Source organism: Cuculus canorus, chromosome 1 (genome assembly GCF_017976375.1).
Source record: "Cuculus canorus isolate bCucCan1 chromosome 1, bCucCan1.pri, whole genome shotgun sequence".
NCBI classification, from domain to species: domain Eukaryota; kingdom Metazoa; phylum Chordata; class Aves; order Cuculiformes; family Cuculidae; genus Cuculus; species Cuculus canorus.
Window position 1 is genome coordinate 32,704,182 of NC_071401.1, and position 25,168 is coordinate 32,729,349.

Below are 25,168 nucleotides of genomic sequence, written 5' to 3' on the forward strand. Positions count from 1 at the left end.
TCTTTTTCTTGTCTTCCTTCTCAGTCCAGAGAAACTAGATTTTTCCCACTGAATGCCTTTCAGTTTGCCAAGTTTGTAATACATTCAGGTTTGGATCCTCTCCCTTAAATCTACCTTTCCAACCATTTCTAACATAAAGAATTCCTCCAGCTCCCAGAGGAGTGACTTATCTATGGCTCTTCCATCTTTTTACATCTGTCATGATGAAGAAGGTATCGTTGTCCAGAAGTTTTTCCCTTCAATTTTTTTCCTCATCCTTCCTCTGATTTCACATCCAGACTCAGTGATTTATGGTTTACTTATTTCTAATCTATTTCTTTATGGTTTACTTCTTTCTAATCTATTTGCTAGCCTAGCTTTTACTTCATAATAGCCACTTCAGAGCAGAGAGAAGGTATTAGTTTCAAAATCACCTTGAAACACTTTGGTGGAGACAGGAATGGGGAGGAGAAAAACCTGATGAATCACCAATGGAATTGTTTAAGAGCTCAAAACCAAAAAAAAATCCCAGGAAAGTACATCCCAAATACTTTCTCCAAAGGGCTCTACAGTGAACTAATTTGACATTTTTCTAAATGCATGGTAAATTTAATCATCAATTATCCCAGCAAACCAGTGCTAATAAAAATTCGTTGTTACAGCTATTCAGACATAACAAATTTTTACTACCTTCTGTGTCACAGATGTTACTTAAAAAGCAAGTAAGTTAATGAAACTGCTGCAGTTCACTGGCATGACATTAACACATGTGCTGGTGGTGTTCCGTTCTAGTATCCTTGAATTGTCAATTATTTTACCTATTAACTTATTAAGGACATATAAAAAATACTAAGGAGATCACTTTCTTTAGCTATGATAGATTGTACCACTTGTCTCTTTTTCTTTCTCTCATGCAATTCTTTTCAAAGTTTTAATAGAAATCAAATGTTGGATATTCTGTTGTCCTTTTAAGAGTAATAAGTCACAAATCATTATAAAAGATTTTTTATTAACCACATGCTATTTCAAACTTATGAATTCCTGCTTTAGTTAGATCAACACTTCTGTAAAATACCTGTGTATTCGAAACTTGTCTAGTGCATGTGTACTGGAAATGTTAGTGAACAGCTTATGTGTGAGAAATACATGTGAATAGCGTAATTCTTTTGTCTACAGAACTTTTCACTCAAAATTTAAACAGTAGTTGTATTTCAAAATATTTAGTGAGTTTTTTTCAATGCAAAAACTTCATAAAAATAGAATATGGTATTTGGATCACCATATTCTGACCCATAACCCACCACTGTTATGTTTGCCTCTTAGAGCTTCCTTTAGCTGATAATTTTTCCTATGAAGATCCCAGAAGGATGAACATGTAAAAAATTTTCCAGCATTTTAGTGTTCTTCTTTACAGAGTAATATTTTGGTTTCATGAGGTTGACTCTACTGTTTTGGTTTCATAATTGTATTTTAAACTAAGTTCAGTGGTTTTTATTGATGAGTGTTTCTGATAGTATTGAAATTTACCAGTTATACAAAAAAGAACTGTTTATTTTGGAGGAAATCTCTTGAACTAAAAATGTATCTAACACAAAGGGCAACATGCTGTTTTGGTTAAGTGTCTTTCTTCCTTTACAGATGTTAAATTAATATAATTTATCAGATTAGATCTTGATTTTACACTAATGACATGGTTCACAGAGGATGTATTGTACCTCTTTAAAATTAATATAAATTCTATAAAGAGAAAGGAAATTAAGTTTTGAATAGCTGCCAAGACACTGTTGTCAGAGCACATGTTTTCAGTTCAAAAACATGTATGGAATTCCTGTTGGCATGAAGTTGAGTCTGCAAGAGAGTGAATTCAAGAATTAAAGTGCTCTGCAGTCCTAGTGAAATTCTGATAATGCCAGTCAGCTTCTTAAAAGGTAATAAATTCTTGTTATTGGGGCACATAAATTCATCAGAGAGTTAGATGTATTATGGTAAATAAGAAGAAAGTTACTTTGTAGAAGTTAAAGGCATCAATTTTACATCTTTAAGTAAGATGTCATTAAGTTTCATTAAAAAATAGTTACATTAAATTGTAGAAGATTAATAACTGAACGGCTGTTCACGCATGAATCATTGATTCACTGTATGACTCAGAGTTTGTAATGGGAAGGAGTATTTTTACCCCTTCAGTCACCCACTTAAATCCAGCCGCAGCCTGAAGTGACTCAGCCTTGACCATCCGACAGCTGTTGAGTGTTCAGCTGTGTGGTGAATCAGTGGGGAAAAAGCAGTCAGTAGAGAGATGTACCTGTCTACTTCATTTGAACTAGCCGTTTACTGACAAATCTCAGAGAAGAACATGTCCTTACTTTAGTCCCTGTTGATGAAAGGAAGATCCATCTGCCCATCAATGAAGAATGCGGAGCTGTAGCTGGTTGTGCGTGAAATTTGTAAATGAATGTACAGTCAGGTGTTGCCAATACTACAAGAAGCATTCAAACTGCAGAAGGTCCTCTCTGCAGGAGGATTGGAATAATGTTGGCGATAATCAGTAAGCACTTTTCTAGCATGCATAAATTCTGAATGCACCTAGTGGTTTGGATGTGGCTGTCATCTTAGATCTGGTGTGGGTCTAATGTGCCTCTCAGGAGCCCTGTTTTAATCCTGTTGTCCTCATCAGGTGCAATGTTGCATTTATTGAATTGATGCTATTCCTACAGCTCTTTAGTAGATCTAGTATGTTCTTATTAAGTTGATAGACAGATTTTCCTTGCTATAAGAGGGATTTACAGTCCTATTTTTCATTTTACAGATAACCATCCAGAGAGACAGTGGTTTGGATGTCAGTTCCCCCAAACATGGAAAAGTGGATCCAGCCAACATGCCGCATGTTGGTGGAAATACTTGGGCTGGCGGAACAGGTTTTTCATTCTTACGTTTTTTTAATGTATCATTGAAGGATGTCTAAGGGGGATGCTATGCCAGTCAAAAATGGATTTATACAGGGCCATCCTCTGCTTAGAGTTATTTTATTCAATACAGGGTTGCTTTATTGCCAGTCAAAAGAAGTATTTGCAGTCTAAGTTAAACTGTATGTAGTAGATCTCCACTTACATTTTGATGGGTTTTTTTTTCATTGGCCCTATAGAGGACCAGAAGCTTGCAGTCATAGAAACTAAGCTGAGGCATTTGCAGTTCTCTTAGATGCTTCTGTAGCCACAGTTTACGTAGCATAGGCAAGAGGCACACAGAATAAGCAAAGTGTTTCCTAATTCTGAAAGGGCATGATAGTGATCACTAGGTCAAGTGGTCTGGGAGCAGTGTAAACCAACAAACTCTAGGGAGAAGACAGGATCTGAATGAATGGCTTTAAGAACTGACAGCTTTGAGGAGATGTACAAGACTTATATGATCTATAGTCCCCTTTGTACAAGATGGAAACTGTTATGAATCCAGCCTAAAGAGATTATGAACACAAGTATTTGATTTGAGTTGTTCTTAACCGTGATAGCTGTTTGGTTTTGAAAATCTTTGGCAATAAATATTTCCACTGGGGATTGTTCACAAATTTTTTTGAACATTTGTGGATATGACAATGGACGCTTTAAAGAAAATGCATTCCTATTTGTTATTAAATGCATATTCTTAGTTATTTTTTATCTCAATCATGTTAGGTGGGAGAGACACTGCTGGGTTAGGTGGCAAAGGTGGACCATATCGACTGGATGCTGGCCATCGGGTTTACCAAATATCTCAAGCTGAAAAGGATGCTGTTCCTGAGGAGGTAAAGAGAGCTGCTCGAGAGATGGGTGAAAAGGCCTTTAAACAGAGGTAATGTGAAAGTCTTCATTTTCCCTTCCATTTCCCACAAGAATTTGAAAAAGATGGCTAAAAAGAATTTTCTTTCCTATCTCTATTGATCAATTACCTTACCCTGATCATTATCATTTAACAGAGTTTACCAGCATATGTTTAACTGCTCTGGACATGATGGATAGATGTTTTATTGAATTGAGCCACAGTGTTAAAATGACTGATTGGTACAGTAAAACATAACTAGATGAATAAAGACACTGATGTGAATATATATCTTTCTTTAAAAGGGATCCATTATATGAAAATTTCTTTGAATTATTATGAATCCAGATTGTATGTTGTTAGGAATTCATCAGCTAACAAATGTCATTCAAAATAGACCATTGGAAACAAATTGCTTCTGCCTGAAAGAACTGTAGCCAAATGCAAAGGGGATTTGAACAATTAGAGCTCAGCAAAGACTTCTAGATGAACCAGAGATCTTCCCAGCATTAGTTGGGAAGACCACGTGGTTACTAATCAACTGTTTCACAGGCTGTGCACAAAGATTCAGATTTCTTCCACTAACTGAACTCTCAAATCAGACTCTGGTACTTTACATAAAAAAAATGAAAGTGCATTGGTGGTCATACCAAGTGAGTTTTATGTTTCAGCCCTGGACATGTTGCAATGTATTTATCTGAAATTAGCGAGTACTAGACACAGATTAAAACATCAGAGCAAATAAATTTAGAAGTGGCTTAATCAGCCCACATTTTGTTGCTGTTCACAAAGCGATTCCCAAAAGGGGGCAAATCTGTGTGCTATGAGGAGCAGGTGAGATTGCTGTTTCCTTCAACTGGTGTGTAAATAATACAACTGTTAAGCATGGAGTGCACGCTGCACATGAATCACCATATTTACAAACAGCAATTAAACTACTGCATTCAGGTCAGATTTATTTTAAAATCATGTTTTTATTACTAAATTACCTGTAGCATTTAACATATAATAAAGACAGGGAAAATGTATAGGCTGTGTCAGTGCTTCAAAGGAAAAGACATTCTGAAAGGCAAAATGACTTTTAATAGTGATTTAATTTATACAAACAACATACAAAAATTTTAAATTAAAAATAATTACCTGAGGTTTTGGTTTCAGGAGGAAGGCAGAGTTTGTTTTGTCTTTTTCTCCTGGTGACATGGTGGGAGGAGTGGTGTAAATGGGGAGGACTGCTTTTAACCCTTTCCACATCTGCATTCTTTAAAATTCCTAATCAGTTGCTTCGTAATAGAAACAATTGCTATGAATGGTCTTGGATACTGTACACCTCTTTGTGCATATACATATGTACACACATGGCATACTTTGATGAGTTTCTACCTGCCTGTGTGGTGTTTTACAAAATTATACTAGGTGAAATTCCTGATAGTACTACACGTTGTGGAAACAGTGCAGCTGAGTCCTGTAAAATCTGAGTATCTGTATATGGGATAACATTTCACTGCTAAAAACACTGAGCTGTCATGTGCCAGCTGTAAATGTAGCCTATTCTGAAGCCACATTTGACTTGGATTGTTATTCTCTACCTGTTGGATAGTTGTGGGAACTAACAGATAAAAGTTGAGAATAGGGAAGTCGGAGTCCTTAGGCTGAAGAAAGAGAAGTGAGGGGGACTGAGGATTTCACTGCTTTGTTTATACATGGTTATCTGCAAGAGAGAATTTTAATATGAAAGTTATTGCTTGCTTTCCCAGCTGGATAGTACGTGCAGTGGAAAACATTTTAAATTGCCTTATTTCACTAGAACAAAGTTAGCAACTGCTCTTGAACAGATGGAGTGTTTTTCATGGTGGAATTCTGAACTAGCTTTCTTTGTGAATTGACGTGCAGTCTAACAAAGTAAAACTGCATGTGAGGGTTTTTTTGTTTGATACAATATATTTTCTTCATTCTTGTGAATATACTAAACTCCATTGGCAGGATCCATGAATTAAAGTCTACGGCACTGAAAGTTTCCTTTTCCTGCTGCTAATGAATAGTATTTGGCTGTAATGACTGTCTATGAAAAATTCTAAATGGGAAAAGACATAGTCATATTAAAGACAACAAAGATTTGATCTTTCATTTTATTGTTGTCATTAAAGGGCTAGTCTAAACAGCAATTCTCGTGTGAAGTAGATGTTCCGGGCAAGTAACACATGATGGTATTAAAAAACTTGTCATTAGAAATGTAGTCTATACAGACTTTTATAATTTGTTTAGAAATCAGTATTTTCAAAACAGTGTGAGTGAGGTTGTACTGTTCTGAAGTGCTTCTTTGAAATGAGCTGTGCACAGATAGGCCATTATATTTTAGCTCAGCACTGAACCCAGACATGTGCTGGATGGGAGGGTGGGCAGATACACAATTGCTGCCTCACTAAATGATGCTGGGTCATGGAAAATACTGAATGGTGCACACTCCCAAGATATTCATCTGTCCCCTAGCTTGTTCTTCAGCAAAAGAACTCTGACTCTGTAATTACATTCCAATGTGAGTCTCATCAGTTTAAGAGTGTCTGCTTAGCTACGGTTGAGAAGAATGATACAGAACTTTAAGGCAACACATGTTAACTTACAGAAAAAAAGCCATATATCTGGTTTTGTGGTGCAAATGTGTTCTGTGTCAGATCTCTGGATAGGGTAGTGGTCTGTGACATGACTCATTTGTGGAGAAGCATACTTTTGTTAATGCTCATTTAGAACTTCTTTGTTTCAAGATTTCTTTGTCTTATGAAGCACAAAGATAGGTATTTGAGACAGTTACTAGTTGTAGATCTTCAAGGACAGATTTTATAGTGTGTTTCACTTAACCTTTGAGTTAAAGTGATATGTTTAAAATACTCCGACAGTGAAGTAATGAATTTATACTCACAGTCCTTTTATGTGCAGATCACAACATCTGAGCCAATAAAACCTTTATAATTTGATCAGTTTTCAGAACACCTGATTTACTTCCAAACATTAAAGCAGATTAGGAGAGAGACAAAGGATTAGTAACTTAAATAAATTTTAATGTAATGCACTCCCTGTACACACTGGTGATCACCTACCTTTACAAAAATTCACAGAAGTGGTTGTCATTTCTTTGATTTTTCTCTTGTGCCTGATTATTACAGTATGAATTTGACTGTTGTCACATAAGCTTGTAATTTACATATGTAAGCAAAGTATATGCTTGTTTCCTAAACTGTTCTTAGCTCCCTGGTCTTTCCTTTAGATTGAAAGAGATTCAAATGAGTGAATATGATGCATCAACTTATGAAAGGTTCTCTGGAGCGGTCCGACGTCAAGTTCAGTCACTCCGCATCATCTTAGATAATCTGCAGGTAATCTTAGATTTACTGCTAATGGAACATGGTGAGCTCATTACATCAGGCCCCTAATACTATCCTGCTAATATCATGTTAGCATCTGACGATCATACCTTTGAGGACTAAGAGCAGATTGGAGTTATAATCATGGTCAGGAAAGACAGTCTCGTATTTCTGTTTCAAAGGCAGCTTTTAAGTGGGTCCCATTGCTCTTCTCTGGAATGTTACAGTATTCCCATACCACGGCTTGCAGAAATTACTTATTCGGGAACACTACTTTGTGAAAGAAAATACTGTACATTACTAAAAGAATACATGGTGGTGTGTACATCACAGTTCTTGTGTTTAGCACCGTCTAAAAGAGTTTCTTGTCTTAGAGGTGCAAATGCTACAGATGTTAAAAGAAACACTCACTCCAGGTCATAGCTTCACTGCACATGCAGCTGAAAACATGAATGTTTTTCAATTTTGTGTTGAACTGTTGCTAATGAAAATAGGGGTAGCCTAAAACAGGGGTAGCCTAAAATAGGGGAGCTGACCAAAACCACATTTGCATTTCTTCTAGTAATTGATCCTGTGACTGTTCCAGATTTTATTTATACTAGTGTTCACTTATGGGGCAAATAGAATCAGAAGTGCATAGTTTCTAGGGGGAATCCGCTAATCTTCAGTGAAAATTAAAGGGAAATTATTGTGCTCCTTATATGATATCCCTGATTAAAACTATTTCTGTTGAAGGCTGCCAAGCACTGATATACATGCATCTTAGCTGATTAGTTTGTCAGTGTGTTGGTTGTGATCTGTCCCCCAACTTCAGCAATAGAACTGAAATATAGACTTTCAGTCATGCAAAGTGATTTCTTTCTCCTCCTGGGTGAAAAAATCCAATCTTCTGGTGCTGCAAGTAAAGGTAACATTTTTCATACTTTGCTTCTATCTTTAAGCCATTGTGACTAAAACAATGCTGCTATATTCACATATATACACAGAGAACCATTATCTAATTTTTTTATGAATGTATCAATTCCCAGAGCTCCTCATATAATGAACATTTAAGATTGTCAAATTTAAGTGATTCATGCGCCTAATATGTGTTACGGTTCAGGCCACAGGCTTTTCGCTCATAAAAACAGGTTTCAATTGAGAAATTTTAGATGTAAGTCTGTTTTTCCTACATCATTTATATTTAGGTGCTTTTTTGCCATGTTTTTAGTAGACATACCATTCACACTCTAAGTGTGAAGTGAATAAGTAAATATTCAGTTTAAAGTCTATTTTTTCAGCCTGCCTGGGAGCCAAAATTCTCACATTCAGGGATCACATTAATCATATTTGAAATATAATGTATTTTAATATAAGGAGACATATCCTGTTGGTTTGTTAAAAAGGTCACTTTAATATTAAAGGCAAAATCTTTTAAGCCTCAGTATTTTATGAGACTGTGCTAACTTCCTGACAAAATCTATAACAGCTAGCCACACTAGCCTACTGTATGATGAAAAACTGAACTCACTGAATTTGAAAAAGTTTTTAGAATAAGAGCAATATTGAGAGTAAATTTTTAACTTTATAGATTTTTATTAATATTTTTATAGGGTTTTTTAATAGAAGATGCACTAGGAAAATGAAGGTAGTTGATAGCAGGAGTTACTTAGTTGCAAAATGCTTGTTAATGGGGAAGCTGAGTCCAAACATGTTTCATGTTATCTTTTTGAGAAAAAAATAAGTTCATTTGAATTCTTCAGCACGGTAAGTCATTCAGCCCTGATGAAAGACTACTCCTCTATCTCCCCTTTTTTCTGGATCGTCCTATGTACACCAGGGGTTCTTAGCTAAAATTGTTTTCTTTCTGTTATCAGTCAGACATTCTTCGTTTCTCAAATAAGAGGTCAATGGCACAGTCTGTTGCAACAAACTCTGTAACTCAGTTATCTGTATGTTTTTAACTTTCTGAAAATCCCAAATTACCTTCTCAGTAGAGAATGATTTTGCTTTTTTAAAAATGTTTGAGTTTGCTTTGTTAAAACTTGGTGTTTTCACATAATGGAAATATATTGACTGTGTTTATTTAACCTGGATTTTCTTTGCAACATACACCTTTTTATCGTTAGGTTTGTGAAGTTTTTAAAAATATGTTCCTTTGATTAAATTTTACATCCCAAGAATCAAGAGGCTGAGATTCAGGTCCAGTTGTCAATTGCTCTCAAAAATTAGTAGCAGCAGAAAGAGATATTTGGAATACACTGATCCTTGGAAGTGATACATAAGTACAGTCTGAGAATGTAATTTCACTGTTTATTTTACTTTGCATAACTCACTGGTCCTTGTCAGCTCTTTGAACAACATTAACAAAACATTAAGAGTTGTCACTTCTGTAGAAGTAGCAAAGCTAGAAGTCCAGAAAATCCAGTCAATTATGAGCTTTCTTCTCTCTTCTAATGGTGGCCAAACCCTGAATAACGTGTCCGTATGAACTCCAGATTCAAAAGCTTATGATCAGTCAGTCACTCAGAAAGGCCTTCTTAGATTTGAGATTACTTGCCTTCCAGAAAGTACTTCTCTTTTTATTGACGATAACAGAGGGAATCTGGGGAAACTGTCCCTGTAGCTTCTGAGCGTTATTTAGGCGCCTATTTTTGAACTGGGCAAACCTTAGGCTCAGTCGCTGATGTGGACCATAAAAGCATAGAATCATTAAGATTGGAAAAGACCTCCAAGATCATTCAATCCAACCATCAGACCAACACCACCATACCTCCTAAACCATGTCCCAAAGTGCCGCATCTACACATTTTTTTTAACACCTCCAGAGATGGTGACTCCACCACTTCCCTGGGCAGCATGTTCCAGTGCTTGAGAACCCTTTTGGTGAAGAAATTTTACCTATTATCCAATCTAAACCTCCCCTAGCACAACTTGAGGCCATTTCCTTTTGTCCTATCACTTGTGGGAACTGTCCGATCATAGCAGCAAGAATAAAATAGTGGTAGTCCTATACTGAACATGCTCAGGGAGCTGGTGATGCAAAAAAATGTGTGACCCGTCAGCTGTAGTTTCCTGTAGTTTCCTACTTTATGTTTTCCCAGAAACAAATGCAGACCACAACCAACAGTATTTAATACCATCGTATATCGTTACTTCACGTGCGCGTATTTTTGTGTGATATTTACAGACATCACATATATTTTGTAAGGGGTTTTTTGTAAATGTGCCTTTGGTATCTGTCAAAGAAAAGAATTACTGCAAGGGTGTATTGTGATGCAGCCATTGCCATGTTGATAAGATACAGTATTTGACATATTTTTCTAATGTCAAAAGCAACAAAATACAGTATTTTTTCATTAATATGCTCACAGTTTATTGCAATAGTAGTGGGTTATATGCCCTTCTAGTGAACTATCAAAGCAAGGTATATATGTAATAGTTCTTTTTTTCTCTTTAAATTGTAAATTCTTTTAAGCTTACAAAAATTATATATTGAAAATGCTTTGAAGCTTTTCTGTAATATATGCGTGCATTGTATAACATACATGCTTAAAGGGAATTTTTCAGTGTTTATAAAAGGAAATAAATTCTTAGGAATCCTTCATGGAGGTGCTAAGTAGACTAAATAATTTTAGCATTATTTTGGAAAGAGCTTAGGTCAGGTTTTGTCAGCATTCTTTCCTGCGTTTGGAGAGAATGTCAGTTCTGTGTACCTCCAATAAAACTCCAGCTCAAATACTGGCTTTTGTTGCACAAACTTCAAAAGGTATTAGCCATGCCTATAGTTAAAAGTAATTTTTTTTCTTACGCTGCTGTTCCTTTAACAGCAAATAGCCACAAAGCTAAAGCATTATCAATGAGAACAGTAGAAAAACTAGTTGAGAATTTGCTCAATAAAGCCAAAAATTTCTTTTAAAAAGTCTTTTCTGTTGTAGGCCAAGGGTAAAGAAAGACAATGGCTGAGACATCAAGCTGTTGGAGAGCTAGATGATGCCAAAATCATTGATGGGCTGACTGGAGAAAAAGCCATATATAAACGACGGGGAGAACTTGAGCCACAAGTAAGTATCCAACAACTGGCCAAAAAAAGATAGAGAAACACTTAACCACTTTGCTGTGTTTGCAATGGCTGTACAAATATAAGTGGAGTTTCAGTGAATCATACAGAGAATCTCAGAAGAATCTTGGGAAGATTGGGAAGAATCTTGGGAAGGCCCTGAGACAGAGGCAATCATCAGATGAAAGATGTGCTTCACTTTTTGTAGTCATACACATGTTTTTCCTATTTGCCCCAGTCAGAGAGAAGATGCTGATCTAGGCAGTCATTTATTTTGATCCAGTGCAAAGATTTTTATGGGTTTTTTTATATTATATTGAGCTGAAGGGAATTAGCACAAAACACTTTATTCGTTTGTCTAAGAAAGAGGAAAATATTTTCTCACTAACTTAATTTAATTTTTTATAATAAATACACTGATACCATGGGAAATGAAAAAAAAAATCTTTTTTTATGAATGTCTTCTCCTTATTCCGTTACATGCGAAGAATTTCAACTTTGACAGATTTTTGGATTTACAAGAATAAAATAATGGGAAAAAAAGTGTGAGGACAAGCCATTAAGATATGATAATGTTGTCTGTCCTATGGCTTAATTCAGCTTTTCCTTAGAAGACATTATGGTCAGGCCTGTGAGTCAGCAACAGAGAAATCATTTGAATCAAACCAACAAAACCTGTCTAAAACTGGTAGACCTAGTCCATAATACTTAAAAGTAATAAAGATAGACTGCAGGTTTTTAAATCTTGTTTTTTGCCATCTCATCATTAATAGCCTTGTACTTGAATCCAGACTCATCTCATTGTTCACTAAATAAAACACCTCCCCTGAAGTTACTGTGCCAAAAAGCCTTAAAACAGATGGGGATTGTTTTCAGGAAAAAATAATGGTTTCAGCATCAGAATGAAGAAGAAACTACTAGTTAATCAGAACAAGACTTCAAACATTTTTGGAATGTTATTCACTTCAGCAGACAAGTTTTTACAGTCTTCTACATGTCCCTGTTAGTACCATACGCCAAAGAAAAGCATTTCCATTATGAGCTTTGGCAGAAAGAGCAGATTTGAGAGTCTCTGTACTGAAATAAAATGTTAAGAATCAAAGCTGAGACAGAAAAAGTATTTACCTGATAAGCATTTGTGGAATTTTTGGGTGTATTTTGTTCCCAGTCATTGAAGGTGAGGGGGAAGAATGAATTGAGGTACCTGTCAAGTAACTGGTTTGAAACAGTTAGAAAAAACGTTAAAATGTTTTTGTTCTTTTCTTAAAAAATAATTGCTGTTTGCTGGATAGAAGTTTATTGCTTCACGAAGTGCACTGGGTTCTCTTTCTGAAATGTTTTATAATTACTGATGTTTAGCTTTCCGATTAATATTGGCTTTTTTTCTGCTGTGTTTCCCTGTCAGCCTGGGAGCCCCCAGCAGAAACCTAAGCGTTTGCGCCTGTTGGTGGATGTTTCCGGTAGCATGTACCGCTTTAATGGGGTGGATGGACGGCTGGAACGCTCCATGGAGGCTGTCTGCATGGTCATGGAAGCTTTTGAGAATTATGAGCACAAATTCAAGGTAATTACAGCTGGGCTAGGAGCTCTGTGGTTATTGCACAGCCTGTGTGGAGCAGTGGAAAAAGTGTTTCAGCATTCAGTCTAGCCAAAGAACATTATTCATTCCCACAAGGAAATAAAGGCATTAATCTGTTTCTAGCAACCTGAAAAATAATACTAGTGAATGGATAAGAAACATTACGCACTTCAGCAGGGGAGGATTCAATCTAAGATTTTTAAGACTTTGATTTAGGGGAATTTCCTGTCTTTTTCCATATTTATCTGTTTATTTGTTTCTTTGAGCAGAAGTGCTTAAGCCTACAGAACACAAGTCAATACGAGCTTCAGGACATCCAAAAAGATACCCTGCCTTTCCATCTGCCCAGAGTACAGACTGTGTGTCACAGGAAAAGAGCAAACTTCTTTGTCCCTTACTTGTGCTGTCTTTCAGTTATCTGAAAACAAGAAAATAATTTCTTGTACCGAATGATATTAGATTCCAAATGGTATGTAGTGGTAGCCTGCAAAGGAAATGTAAATAAATTCTATATCCTTTTTTGTCTCAATAAGCCTGAACAAGGTCTAGGGTATGTTTCTTTAACCTTAAAAAAAAGACAGAAATGGCTAGTCTCAAGTTAAATTTTTGACAAACTTAGTGTTTAGTGGAAGAATAAAGATGTCCAGTGCCTTTACTGATGAGCATCTCAAATAGAAGACTTAAAATATACCCAAGCAAAACACAAAATCTCGTAAACCAAATTAAAAGAGAACTTAGTCCAGATCAATTCAGTCAGGTCTGCTTCACATCATTCCTCCAACATCCTACAGGTTTCTGTTCTTCAGTAGAATCTCCCGTATAAAAAGAGGCTATACAGAGGCATGTACTTTTAGAATGCCTACTAAAGTACAATAAAGCAGTCTACTGTTTGTCAGAGGAAAGGCTATGAAAGGAGACAGGCATTATTTTTTTAGCCTACTTTCCAAAGGAAACGAGGATGTGTACTACCATAGTCTCTGGCAGCAATGCTTTCTCCACCTTAAATGTGCTTAAACAGAGCATGTTGCACAATTCCAAACAAATTTGAACCCATGATTTTGCTCCCAAAGACACTAAATTTCTGCAAGTGTCATGAAAATGGGCCAGGTAGAGAATGACACTGTGTATTTCTGTTGGAGAAAAATGCTGTAACTATAAGCTTAGATCTTAGCCCAGAGAAGCCATGTGGGAACTCAGCTGTAATTAAGAAAATCGTAAGAAATAAGGGGTTTATTGGTTTGGCTGCTCATGTATCTCCTGCTCACTGACAACTGAAAAGTTAATGACAAATATTAACACACAGTGTAAGTATACGATATGATTTGTGTAGCTCAGTAGATCAGCCATATCTGAACAACACACATATTAGTATGGCCAAATGCAGGATCATCCAGAAGGAAACAGAAGTAATGGACACAAGGATAAATATGATATATTGGAGTATAGTCAACATGGCTTTTGTAAGCACAAGTAATGCATTCTGAAGAGTCTCTGTGTATGTGACAAGCAAGTTTGATTGATAGACTCTCCTTAGCCAAAGGCATTTGACAAAGTTCCTCACCAGACAGTCATGAAGAAATTATACTGCTTTGGGGATAAAAGAGAAAGCGTTCAGATAAATGAACTACTGCTGAAAATATAGAAAACAGACTAAGTGCTCATTGTTTAGAGTCAAGAATTGAAGGAAGGTCACTGGTGGAACTGAGTTGGGATTTGTGCCAGAACCCATATTGCCATGTTGTTCTGTATGTTTGTAAGTGATCTGTGAAAGGGGATGGATAAAGAGGTGACAGAAGTTACTGGTTGTATGAAGTTGTTTGGGAAAACAAAAAGGGAAATCCAGCTGCAATAAGTTGGAGAAGGACCTGGCTATAAATGGTGAGTGGGAAATAAAATGGCAGGTGGTTTTCAGTGCTATTAAATGTGAAGTGCTGCAGATGGCAGAAAACAATTCTGATTCTAAATACACAGTGGGGAAGTCTCAGCTATCTGTTAGTGCTCACTCTCAGCTGTAGTGCTTAACAAACAAATATTGTAATTATGTTGTATAGTTCTTTGATCACTAAGTACCCACCAGCTGTCAAAGAAAACTAATTGAATGTTAGAAACTGTTAGCAAAAAAACAGAGAATAATACAGAAAGCATCAGAATGTCACTGTAAACATCCATAGTGCATTCACATCGGGAGTAATGTGTTCAATTTTGCCCCTCCCCCCCGCAAAGTTCTTGTAGAGCTGAAAAAGAAGAGAAGCTGTTAAAGATTCTAAAGGGTATGGAAGTGTCCCCATACAAGAAATGGCTAAGTAAGCAAGAATTGCTCAGTTTGGAGGAGGTAAAAATCAAAGAGGTGATAAAGTCTTGAGTAAAATGGAAATGGTGAGCAGAGGACAGTGGTTCACTCTGTTTTACTACAGCTGTTCTGCCCTTGTTATGAACAGTGAATTATTTTACATTTACACAACAGAGGACAGTGGCTTAGAAGATAATGACACTGAAAAAAAGATGTAGCATATTGGCAGGCAACCAGCTGTCATTACTCCCAGTGCAGCTCTATAGCTGAGAACACAGATGTGATCCTCGGGTTACCTGGTAAAGGAATAACATGTAGAAGCAGCCAGCTCACTGTGCAGAATTAGTAAGATCATTAAGAGCTCTCTTCATTTCTGGAATTTAAAATCTGTTTCATTACCTTTCAAATCACTCTGTGTCTGTTACAGATTATTATATTTTGCTTGGCAGTAGTTGCTATCGGTCAATGTTTTGCCCCATACATACAGGAAAACCTTTATTTGGTTGAGCAAATAGCTCAAAATGCAGTTAATTATAAATGTGCCCCTCTAACAACCACTAATCATTTATAAAAACACTTGCAGAAAAACCGTGTGCGGTTATTAGATGTGAAAATTGCCACACTGATGGTAGTAATAGAGTAGTAATGTTAACCTTACAGTCTGAATCAAGAGATCTTAAGGCCGTTTTTATACTTAAAATAACACTGGTGAGGAAGATGAAATTTTAGTGACATGCCAAGACAGAAAAATTGTCATCAACTTCTGCATCTCTTCAGTCTAGGGTAACTCTCCTGCATTTAAGGGCTCCTTCCACTGGGTAGGGAACTTCAGGGGACCAGTAACAGCCCCTTGATTCAAGGCTGGCCGGGTCCGGTGTGAACTCTGTCAGTGTTTGCACTGCTTTTACCCAAGGGAAGAAACATGGTTTTCTTCTTCCACATCTGTCTTGCTGCCTCAATAGGATATGATTCACTCTAAGGATGATATATCCAAGAGCAGACCAAAGATGACTATGACAGCAGATGAGATGTGGCCTTAAGTTTCACTGGCCACTGAAGTCATCCCACAAAATGAGCAGAGGCATTTATTAACTATTCATGTTTCAACCGTATTCTTAACATGATCCAATGATTGGGCTGAAGTATGTCTTTTTAACCCACATTACACAGTCCTCTCATATGAGAAACCTCCCATGCATATGCTGATGGACACTGAGTCATTTCTTTGATAAAAATGAATAAAAAAATAAAAATAAATTTCTGAAATCTCCAGCTTGAAAATACAGGTTTCTTTTTTTGTGTATAATCTGGTATGGCAGTTGCTACACCTGCATGAATGTGATCAATTACCAGAACGTGTGCCAGTTCCTCTGTTGCTAGTGAGTGTAATTAGGTCTTCAAAGGGTAAGAGAGCCAGTGATTGTTTCGAAGTATCAGTGACTCCATACTGTAAAACACTGACACTTTGCAAGGTGCTGCTAATTTTTCTCAGGACGAAGCTGAAGTTTGTTTATGTCTGCAAAAATAACATACATTTCTCATATCCGAAAGAGGAACTATGTAAAAAAACAAGAGAGAGAATACGCAGCTGTGTTGTGTGCAATGAGAAATCTGCAATTTATCACTTTTTTCCTTTATCTTCCTTGTCCTCTTCTTGTCTTCCAAGAGTGGGTTTGTAATAGTAGACTTTTTTGGCCTTTAGATATGCCTGCTATTATCTGTTCTTGTTGTACACTCATCTGCAAGGGTCACAACATGTGCTGCAAATTTGAGAAGTTTCTTGTTCAGCTGAGGGACCATCAGGCTTGTTGAGCACAGCGTTCAAAGGAGATTTACATAGTAAGGTTCCCTTCTGCTGTCTTAAGTGCAGTGCAAATTTTGGAATCCAGTTCTTAGCCTTTGCTCAAGATCACTTTTCTGCTGGTGCTTGGTTTAGTTCTTTGGTAAATAACATTGTGAATTAATCAGATGAGTTTTCGTTCGTTGTTTTATCCTACCAGCTGCACTTTCCCCTTGTGTGTTACTCCTTCGTATCACTGTTGATGTTGATTGTCTGATTGTCTGTACTAAGCAGGTAATGAGGGTATCCTTCATAAAAAGTCAGACTAGTGCCAGCAGGTATTTGTCAGCTTTTTATGCTTGTGTCGCACAACCTGCCTGCTCCCATTTCACAGAAGTGCAGGCAGTGAATCATTCCTTGACAAGGGGGAAATGGGAATTTCATCCCACAGTCAGGAAATCCATTTAAATTAACAGCCGTGTTTCAAAGCCCTCCTCCAATGTCATCTCTTCCATGCTTCCCCTGAAGTGCGCTATTAAATAAGAGTGGGAGCGACTGAGATAATAAAAGCCACATTCTCAGTTGTATCCTAATAATGGAGGTTAAATATTTTCCTACAAATGCCCCTTGACCCCTTTAAACATGTGGATACATCACTTAAATGTGTAAGTTATAATAAGCAAGTTATTTTGCAGGATTGAAGTTCTTATTTCTTCTGTACATCTCATTTTAGACGCCAGTTATTTGAAAATGTACAGAAGAGCAGTTTGTTCTTTGTTTTATTTGAGGTACTATTATGTCTGTCACACAAACCGTATGGTTTTATATCATCCTTAATTAACATCATTTGCACACATGATGGCGGATTTATGAGGCATGTCCAGTAAATTATCTAAGCACTGATTTTATGAAGCCTTTAAAATATTGTAACTAGTTCCATAGATGGCATGTTATATAACTGGTAGAAAAAGTTGAATTGTTATTTATAGCAATGTTGAAGGTGTATTACAGATTTTATATGGTGATTTTAGCATTCCATGTTTGTAGAATTTACTATGGAGGCAGCACTGTTAGTTCAGGAAAAGAAGAAATGTTCCACATGCTTGGCAGAATATTTTCTTTTAAATAATGACCAAAATGTTTGAAATAAACTCGGAAAACAGTATTCAGTGTTGTTCAAAGAAGAGATGAATTTATAAAGATCTAGCCCTCTGGCAGAGGCCTGTCTAATTCACACTGCCTTCTATATTCAGCACGGGTCTTCTTTCAGCTTTTTAAATGCCCTCAGAAATTAAACCTTTTGGCCTGGCAGCTGCAGAAGGCAAAGTCTTCCATTTTACCCATTTTAGGCAGCAGCAACCATCCATTCAGTACAAAATGTGACAGCGGAATAGTTATTGTTTTAACCTGTAAAAAAGGAGACCAACACAATGATGCTGTTTCAAGAGATGTGTTTACGTATTGTGTGCTCACAGCCCTGAATATAGCAGTTCTTGTCTCAGTGTACCTGAGGCTATTGGAAAATGAGCTGCTGTGCACCACAATAGTACATTAATTCAATTAAGCTTGCAGTATAGCAAAGATGTATTTTGCTGCTGGATTTGTCCTGGGAGCCTGGGCTTGCAATCTGCTTTATAAAACAAAACAAAAGTCAGTTCAAAGTAAGATCATATCACAGTTTTTCTCTCAGTTGTAACTCCATCCACATAAATTCCTATAAGGAATTTATGAGAAAAATGCATCAGATCTTTGCTTCTCAGAGGCCCTTTTTCTGTTCTTTTCACTAAGTTTTCATTTTGCTAGCACAGAAATCAGGAGGAGGTAATAATTTACTGAAAGAGAACCTGAGTGAGCAATTTAAATCCTCCTTTTTTGCCCTTGCGGAGTCAACTTCTTTGACCCAGTTTTACTTCTGTCCCAAAGTCTGTATCCTGAATTAGGGTGGACAAACATCTCCCTTCTGTCACCTCTAAAACATGGCTGTGAGCCTCTTCCCACCTCTCCCGCCCAGGCAGGATATCTCCGGCTGCGGTCCTAAAGGCAATCCGAGTCAGTGCTGCTGCATTCCTATCCCCTTCTTTGCTGGGACACGTACTCATCCAACCACACTGTTTAGTGAGCTAAGTTGCCCAAAAGCAACTTGTTACACTTGTTAGGTTTTGGCTACTCTTGGTCCCTGACTTTCAGGGTGATCAGAGGACCTTGAGGAACAGCGTGCCAGGTCTGGTCACCACAGCACTTCCTTTCCACAGCATAGCGGGATCTTGCCTGGCTTTTCAGGAGACCAGAATGCAGCAGCCAGTAGGAAGCAAACAGCCACTTCTTCCTTGCTGCCTCACCAGCCTTTTTTTTAATCAAAAATAGCATAGTAGACTGTCAGCAGAGAAACAAGGAAACAGATAACATCTGTTAAAGATAAGTTTACATACTTGGGTGCATGCATGGGCACACATAGAGAATAATATGCAGCTATCCGAGGAGGGAGCAGACAGGACATGATGTTCCCAGGTGAACGCCTTTACATGCCTGTGATAGTTTGCTCAGGTCATTTCAGCCTTGCCTTGCCCATACCCAGGTTGTATGAGTTGTATGTTCCCACCTCCTGTAAGAATGTGGAGGGGACCCAACCAGAGAGTCAACTGCTGGTGTTTCATCTAGGAGCTACAACAGTTCCCTTTACACAGACTGTCAGACTGAGTTTAAACCCAGCCTTTCTGAGACGAAAGGTTGTGCTTTCCTTAGTATGTGCTGAGAATCAAAATGATAGTCCCAAATAGCAAAGTTTGGCCTCTTCCCATAAACTCAGTATGGCAGAGCAGATACCAGAATCCAGTGGAAGAGGTCGTGAAATGCTGGGAGGGAGCTCATTATGAAAGAATCAGCCTTCTTTTTACAGATGAGAATGACAGCGTTTTGCTTTACTTAATTAGGTTGTTGATTTAAAAGTGATACCGAATACAAAACTGCTCAGCAAAGCATGTGCAGGGTTTCATAATTAAGAGCCTGCCCTGTAGATCTGTGGACATTTATGACATTGTGTAAGAACCACATTAGCGCTGTATGTTTTCTGCCCCATTAAACCCCTGCTTTATTTAGCTCCTCTGATTTGAATAATCTCTAGTTTTTAAAACAATATGTCTGGACACTCTTTTTGTGTGTGGTTCCCATTCTGGATTTATTCCTGTATTATTTTGGAAGTCTGCTGAATGTCACCTCAACATTATTCTCAACTTATGTGTGTTTTCATTTGCCATATCTATTCTTGGAGAAAAAAAATGGTTTGGGGAAGACAGGAACACCAGCTAAATATTCATCAGGGAAGAGAGAGCCTGAAGCATTATTGGTGATAAGAAATAGGTTATGAGGAGAAAACCTGTGTCAGACTGGAAACTTTTTCTGATGCTGGGTACCAAACACTAGAAATGGAAGAGCTGAGGAGAAAAGGAACAGGGAAAGCCAACAGAGGAGAAAGAAATGGGATTGCGTGAGGACTAGGTTATATAAAGATTTCATAGGGAAAGGAGGTCTAGGTTATGTAAGGCTGTCATAAAATGGTCTGACCTTGGGTGAAATAATCTATAGTATGTGGCAGGTTTAATGTTTTGCAGAGGGAGGTGTCACCTTAAAAAGTGTTGTTCCAGCTGCTATAGCTTTCTGTTACGTTTGATATATTTTTAAGCAAATTGGTCATATGGAAACAAATAAAAACAGCTTTGTCCATAAAGAATGACATTTCTTCAGTTTCCAGGACCCAACTTATACCAAATAAAGTAGTCTTCAATAGGAAAACAAAGACAGAAAAACTTAGAGGAATAGATGTCCCTTTTACCAAATGTATATGTGAGAAGTAGGGATGGTGAACCCAACAGGGACTTGTAGGCAGTACTTGAATAAAAGATGACAGTAAAGCAAAATATTGCACAAGGTCAGATCTGTGCCAGCTAGTCAGGGGGAAATGCAGCTGTGTTCATGTTGAGGAGTTGCCAGCTCAGGCCCCTCTGAACTCAGGATCCGTGTGCTATGCTCTATTACTTGGTGTAGACAGCTCTTAAATCCACTTTTGTCCTGTTCATGAATTCTCCCTGGGATGACTGCCACATCCACAACACAAAGGGCAGGTCAGGACCTTGCCATAGCTCAGCTCATCTTGGTTTTCATGCAATGACAATAAAACTCTCACATAAAACAAAGACCTTTCCAATATTACGTTGTTTCTTCAACAAGATACTTAAACTGTTATGGGTCTACATGTCGTTTTTGCAGCATCTTTCATGGGAGAATGACGTGCACAACATCTCATTTGAAAATGTACAGAGACTTGGAATTCACTACTCTACATAATTTCAGCCATGACTCTGATGTGTTATGCACAAACATAAGGAGTGCTGATTTTCAGAAAAGGCTTGTCATACTTTTTTTTCTTTCCAGAGCAGAATGGGGTCACAAAAAAGATCCATCAAACACGGGAGCTACTCTCAAACAATGCACTTCTTGTTTGTCAGACTTAAGAGGACAAAAATTGCTACTTTAAAAAAATACACAGACAATGTGAGAGGGCAAGGCCTTGATCTTATGCATCACTGCTCTGCAATTGGTGGAATGATATGAAAAACAGACCATGGAAATAAGTAACTGTTCTTTAATTTCATTATTTAGCAGTTCTTTCCCATGTTTTCATGTCAGTGAGAAATTGCATGTAGTTCCCTTAAGCAGCTCATAAACAGAAGCAGGCAAGAGTATTTGGGTTTTATCTTTGAAATTGCCTTTGATCTGTCTCGTGTCATTGTGACCCAATGTTCATTCATGACTAACAGATAACCAAAGAATTTTCTTTCTTGCAGTACGATATTGTTGGACATTCAGGAGATGGGTATAACATTGCCTTGGTTGGGAGTGACAAACTTCCCAAGGACAATAAGCAAAGACTGGAGATCCTTAAGGTAAATGCTACTGATAAGTGATGCTCGATAATTAAGGATTTTATGACTGCAAAGAAAAACATGTATGTGGGTCACAGAATGTAAAACATAAAGAGTAAATGGAAGAAAGACAAGATATGAAAATATGTGTGTTTGCATAAAATTGAAACAGGACCTTTCAGAGACATGGCAGAAAACAAATTATGCCAAGATAGTAGAAGCTAGATGTGCCTTTTTCTGGACTGGTGTGCCATAAAGGTGTCATTTTTTACTACCTGTCAAAGGATATAGGAAGGTCCGAGTGTTACACCGTGAGGTAAATAGCTCTGCCTAAATCCTGTGTTGATATTAAAAGTGTGTAAGTGACTAATTTAAGCTGTAGAGGGATCCCAGGTCAGCGATTTAGCCCGATACCTTCAAGAAGTGGTGTGTCACAGTAGCAGTGGGAAAATGTGTCAGTGCTAGACTCAAAACATATTAAATCAGAATAGCAAAGTGAGTGTATTCCTAAGATTTTACTGCAATAGGATGCAGAAAAAAAATGAATATATTGTAGGACTTACCTGGTTGGCAACTTGATAGGTTAGAACTGTGTGTTTGAGCTTCCTTCAAAAAGTATTTTTGAAAGATCAGCAGTTATTGGGGTTAAAAGGACTGGATTTTCTAAGTCGTTGCCTTCTACACAGGAAACAGTTTCATCAATGCAAACAGTGGATTTATTTCATAAAAGCTCAAATAAACCATTTCTGCATTTTAAAACCTTGCTGCCAATGTCAGGAGTCAAAGATTTGATGAATCTTGATAAACCATTAGGTTTTGGAAGTGCAAATTATTAACAGGCAGGAGCTGGTCACAGTATTAGGAAACTAAGCCCCATTTTCTTCCTTAAATAGATGGGAATGTAGCTACTCAAATTGCAGCTGATCAAAGTATTTTACCTTCCTTAAGGTCCAGTCCAATTCTGTTGATGTGTGGATTTTGTCTAACTGTGTTTTTAAGAAGTGATGCCTGTCTTAAAATACAATGTATTATGTACAAAAGGCTGCATCTTCTGTCTTATCTAGAGCACTGTCCACATTTCTGAAGTATCCCCTAGTACAGCATAACTGAATATTTGCTCACCCCTCTGCCAGCTGAAATTAATGTTAATTTATAAAGTCATCTTACATATTTCCACTTGATTATGCTGTGCACACAGACCATGCATGCCCATGCTCAATTCTGCATGAGTGGAGACCATACCTTGGAAGGGACAGAGCATGCCATTCGTGAAATCACCAAGGAAGAGGCTGATGAGTATTTTGTTATCGTCTTGAGTGATGCAAATCTTGAGCGATACGGTATTCAGCCATCAAGGTTTGCCCAGGCTTTGACCACCAATACTCAAGTCAATGCATTTGCCATATTTATAGGATCTTTAGGAGACCAGGCAGACAGGTAAGTATATTTGTTTTATCCCTAATGTAGTTTTCATTCATTGTAAATTTAAACTATGCTTTTTTTTGCAATGAAGTTAGGTATAGTTGCCCATGCTGGTGTTCTGCAGTAAGGTTTTGATCACAGAATCATAAAATCAGAGGATAGTTTGGATTGGAAGGGACTTTTCAAGGTAATCTAGTCCAAACCCCTTCCATGAGCAGGGACATCCTTCAGTAGAGCAGGCTTCTCAGAGTCCCACCCAATTTGACCTTGAACACTTTCAATGAGGTGACATCCACAACTTCCCTGGGCAACCTATTCCAATGTCTCACCACCCTCATAGTAAAACATTTCTTCCTTACGTCCAATCTAGTCTCTTTCAGTTTTAACATTACTCCTTGTCCTGTTACTACAGGCCCTGGGAAAAAGTCCTTACTTCTTCTCTCATCTCTTCTTACAAGCCCCCTTAAGTACGGAAAGGCCACAATAAGGTCTCCCTATAGCCTTCACTTCTCCAGACTGAACAACCCCAACTCTCTCAGTGTTTCTTCACAGGAGAGGCATTCCAACTCTCTGACCATTTTAATGGTCCTCCTGTGGACCTGCTCTAACAGATCCATGCCTTTCTGGGGCTGGTGGCTCCAAAACTTAATGCAGTACTCCAGGTGGGGTCTCACCAGAGCAGAGTAGAGGTCCCTCAGCCTGCTGGTTGCATTTCTTCTGATGCAACCCGGAATACAATTGGCTTTCTGGGCTTCAAGCTCACACTGTCAGCTCATGTCTAAGTTTTCAACCATTATTCTAGATCTTTTATGTACTGTCAAGAAACAGTAGCTTCATAGAACCATAGAATAGTTTGGGTTGGAATGGACCTTAAAGATCATCCAGTTCCAACCCCCCTGACATGGGCAGGGACATCCCACTAGATCAGGGTGCCCAAGGCCCCATCCAACCTGGCCTTGAACACCTCCAGGAATGGGGCAGCTACAACTTCCCTGGGCAACCTGTGCCAGTGCCTCACCACTCTCAGGCACTGGAACTTCAACCTGTGTCAGGAAGGGGACTGGTTTGTGGGTCCTTGCCATTATGGTCAGCTACTTCAGAGCATTCCAAGCATCCAAAGGAAGCACCTAAGGCCATCCTCCCCCTGGAGGGTGTGCGCTATCCCTGTATGTAATATCACTGCATAATCGTGATGGCGACACAGTGCCTTTGCCATTGCCCAGCATGGAGTTTGAATGCATGTGGGTGTCAAAGGCGAGATTAAAGCAAGAGAAGATGGAGTTCAATGGTCTTTAAAACTGCCAAAATTTGACTCAGATACTCTCCTTGTTTAGAGACCTAAATTCTTTGGAGAGTCTGAGCCAATATGCTCATTTTTAGTGCTGCTATGTAATTTTACTTTAAATTGTTCGGGCGCAGGGAAAAATAAGGAAATTCTGTCCCAGGTGGTGTTTCGTATCCACGAGGACCAGCACATGCAGCAAAAAGCTGGTATAGCCATGAATATGAACAGTGTCTTTTCTGCTTCTGTTCGAGACTTCAGCTAGAGCAGAATGAGAGAAAGCCCAAAGGGAACTGTCCCTCAGTGCATAGTTTTAATCAGAAAAAGAGTTGAAAGATAGAGCTGCACAGCCAGCGTCAGTCATATCTGCAGGTCTGTACATCAGAGCTGCATTATGCGTCAAAAACATAATCCATTCTGAAAGATTGTAATTACAGAAAGTCTTTTTACTTCTGCTAGGAGTTAAAAAAAAAAAAAGCATTGACCATATCCTGCTGTGTTAGAGGAGACCTTATAATTGCCTCGTTCACTGGGTATGGAAAACACACACAATGCTGTCACTGAAATGCATTTCTATGTATGTGGAAGTGCAGAATTAGACAAAGCCTTCCTGTAACTGCTGTGGGGGAAGGTGAAGGGAATTCTCTGTTGCAGTTTTTTAAAAGCTCACTTTAAAATTGAGACTTAATTTAGCATTGGAGAAATGGTGTGGAGCATAAATTCCTTTTTT

General features: G+C 37.9%; 1 protein-coding gene across 3 annotated transcripts in view; it reads left to right on the plus strand.

Moving 5' to 3' along the window:
• VWA8 (von Willebrand factor A domain containing 8) overlaps window positions 1-25,168 on the plus strand; it is a 186,201-nt gene that overhangs the window by 156,860 nt on the left and 4,173 nt on the right. For all 3 annotated transcript variants that reach the window (XM_054058259.1, XM_054058269.1, XM_054058276.1), the window contains 7 exons: window positions 2,786-2,894; window positions 3,648-3,804; window positions 7,031-7,139; window positions 11,045-11,170; window positions 12,572-12,730; window positions 21,657-21,755; window positions 22,933-23,171. In XM_054058259.1, the coding sequence (XP_053914234.1) occupies window positions 2,786-2,894; window positions 3,648-3,804; window positions 7,031-7,139; window positions 11,045-11,170; window positions 12,572-12,730; window positions 21,657-21,755; window positions 22,933-23,171 (998 nt within the window). The remainder of the gene's footprint in view (window positions 1-2,785; window positions 2,895-3,647; window positions 3,805-7,030; window positions 7,140-11,044; window positions 11,171-12,571; window positions 12,731-21,656; window positions 21,756-22,932; window positions 23,172-25,168) is intronic.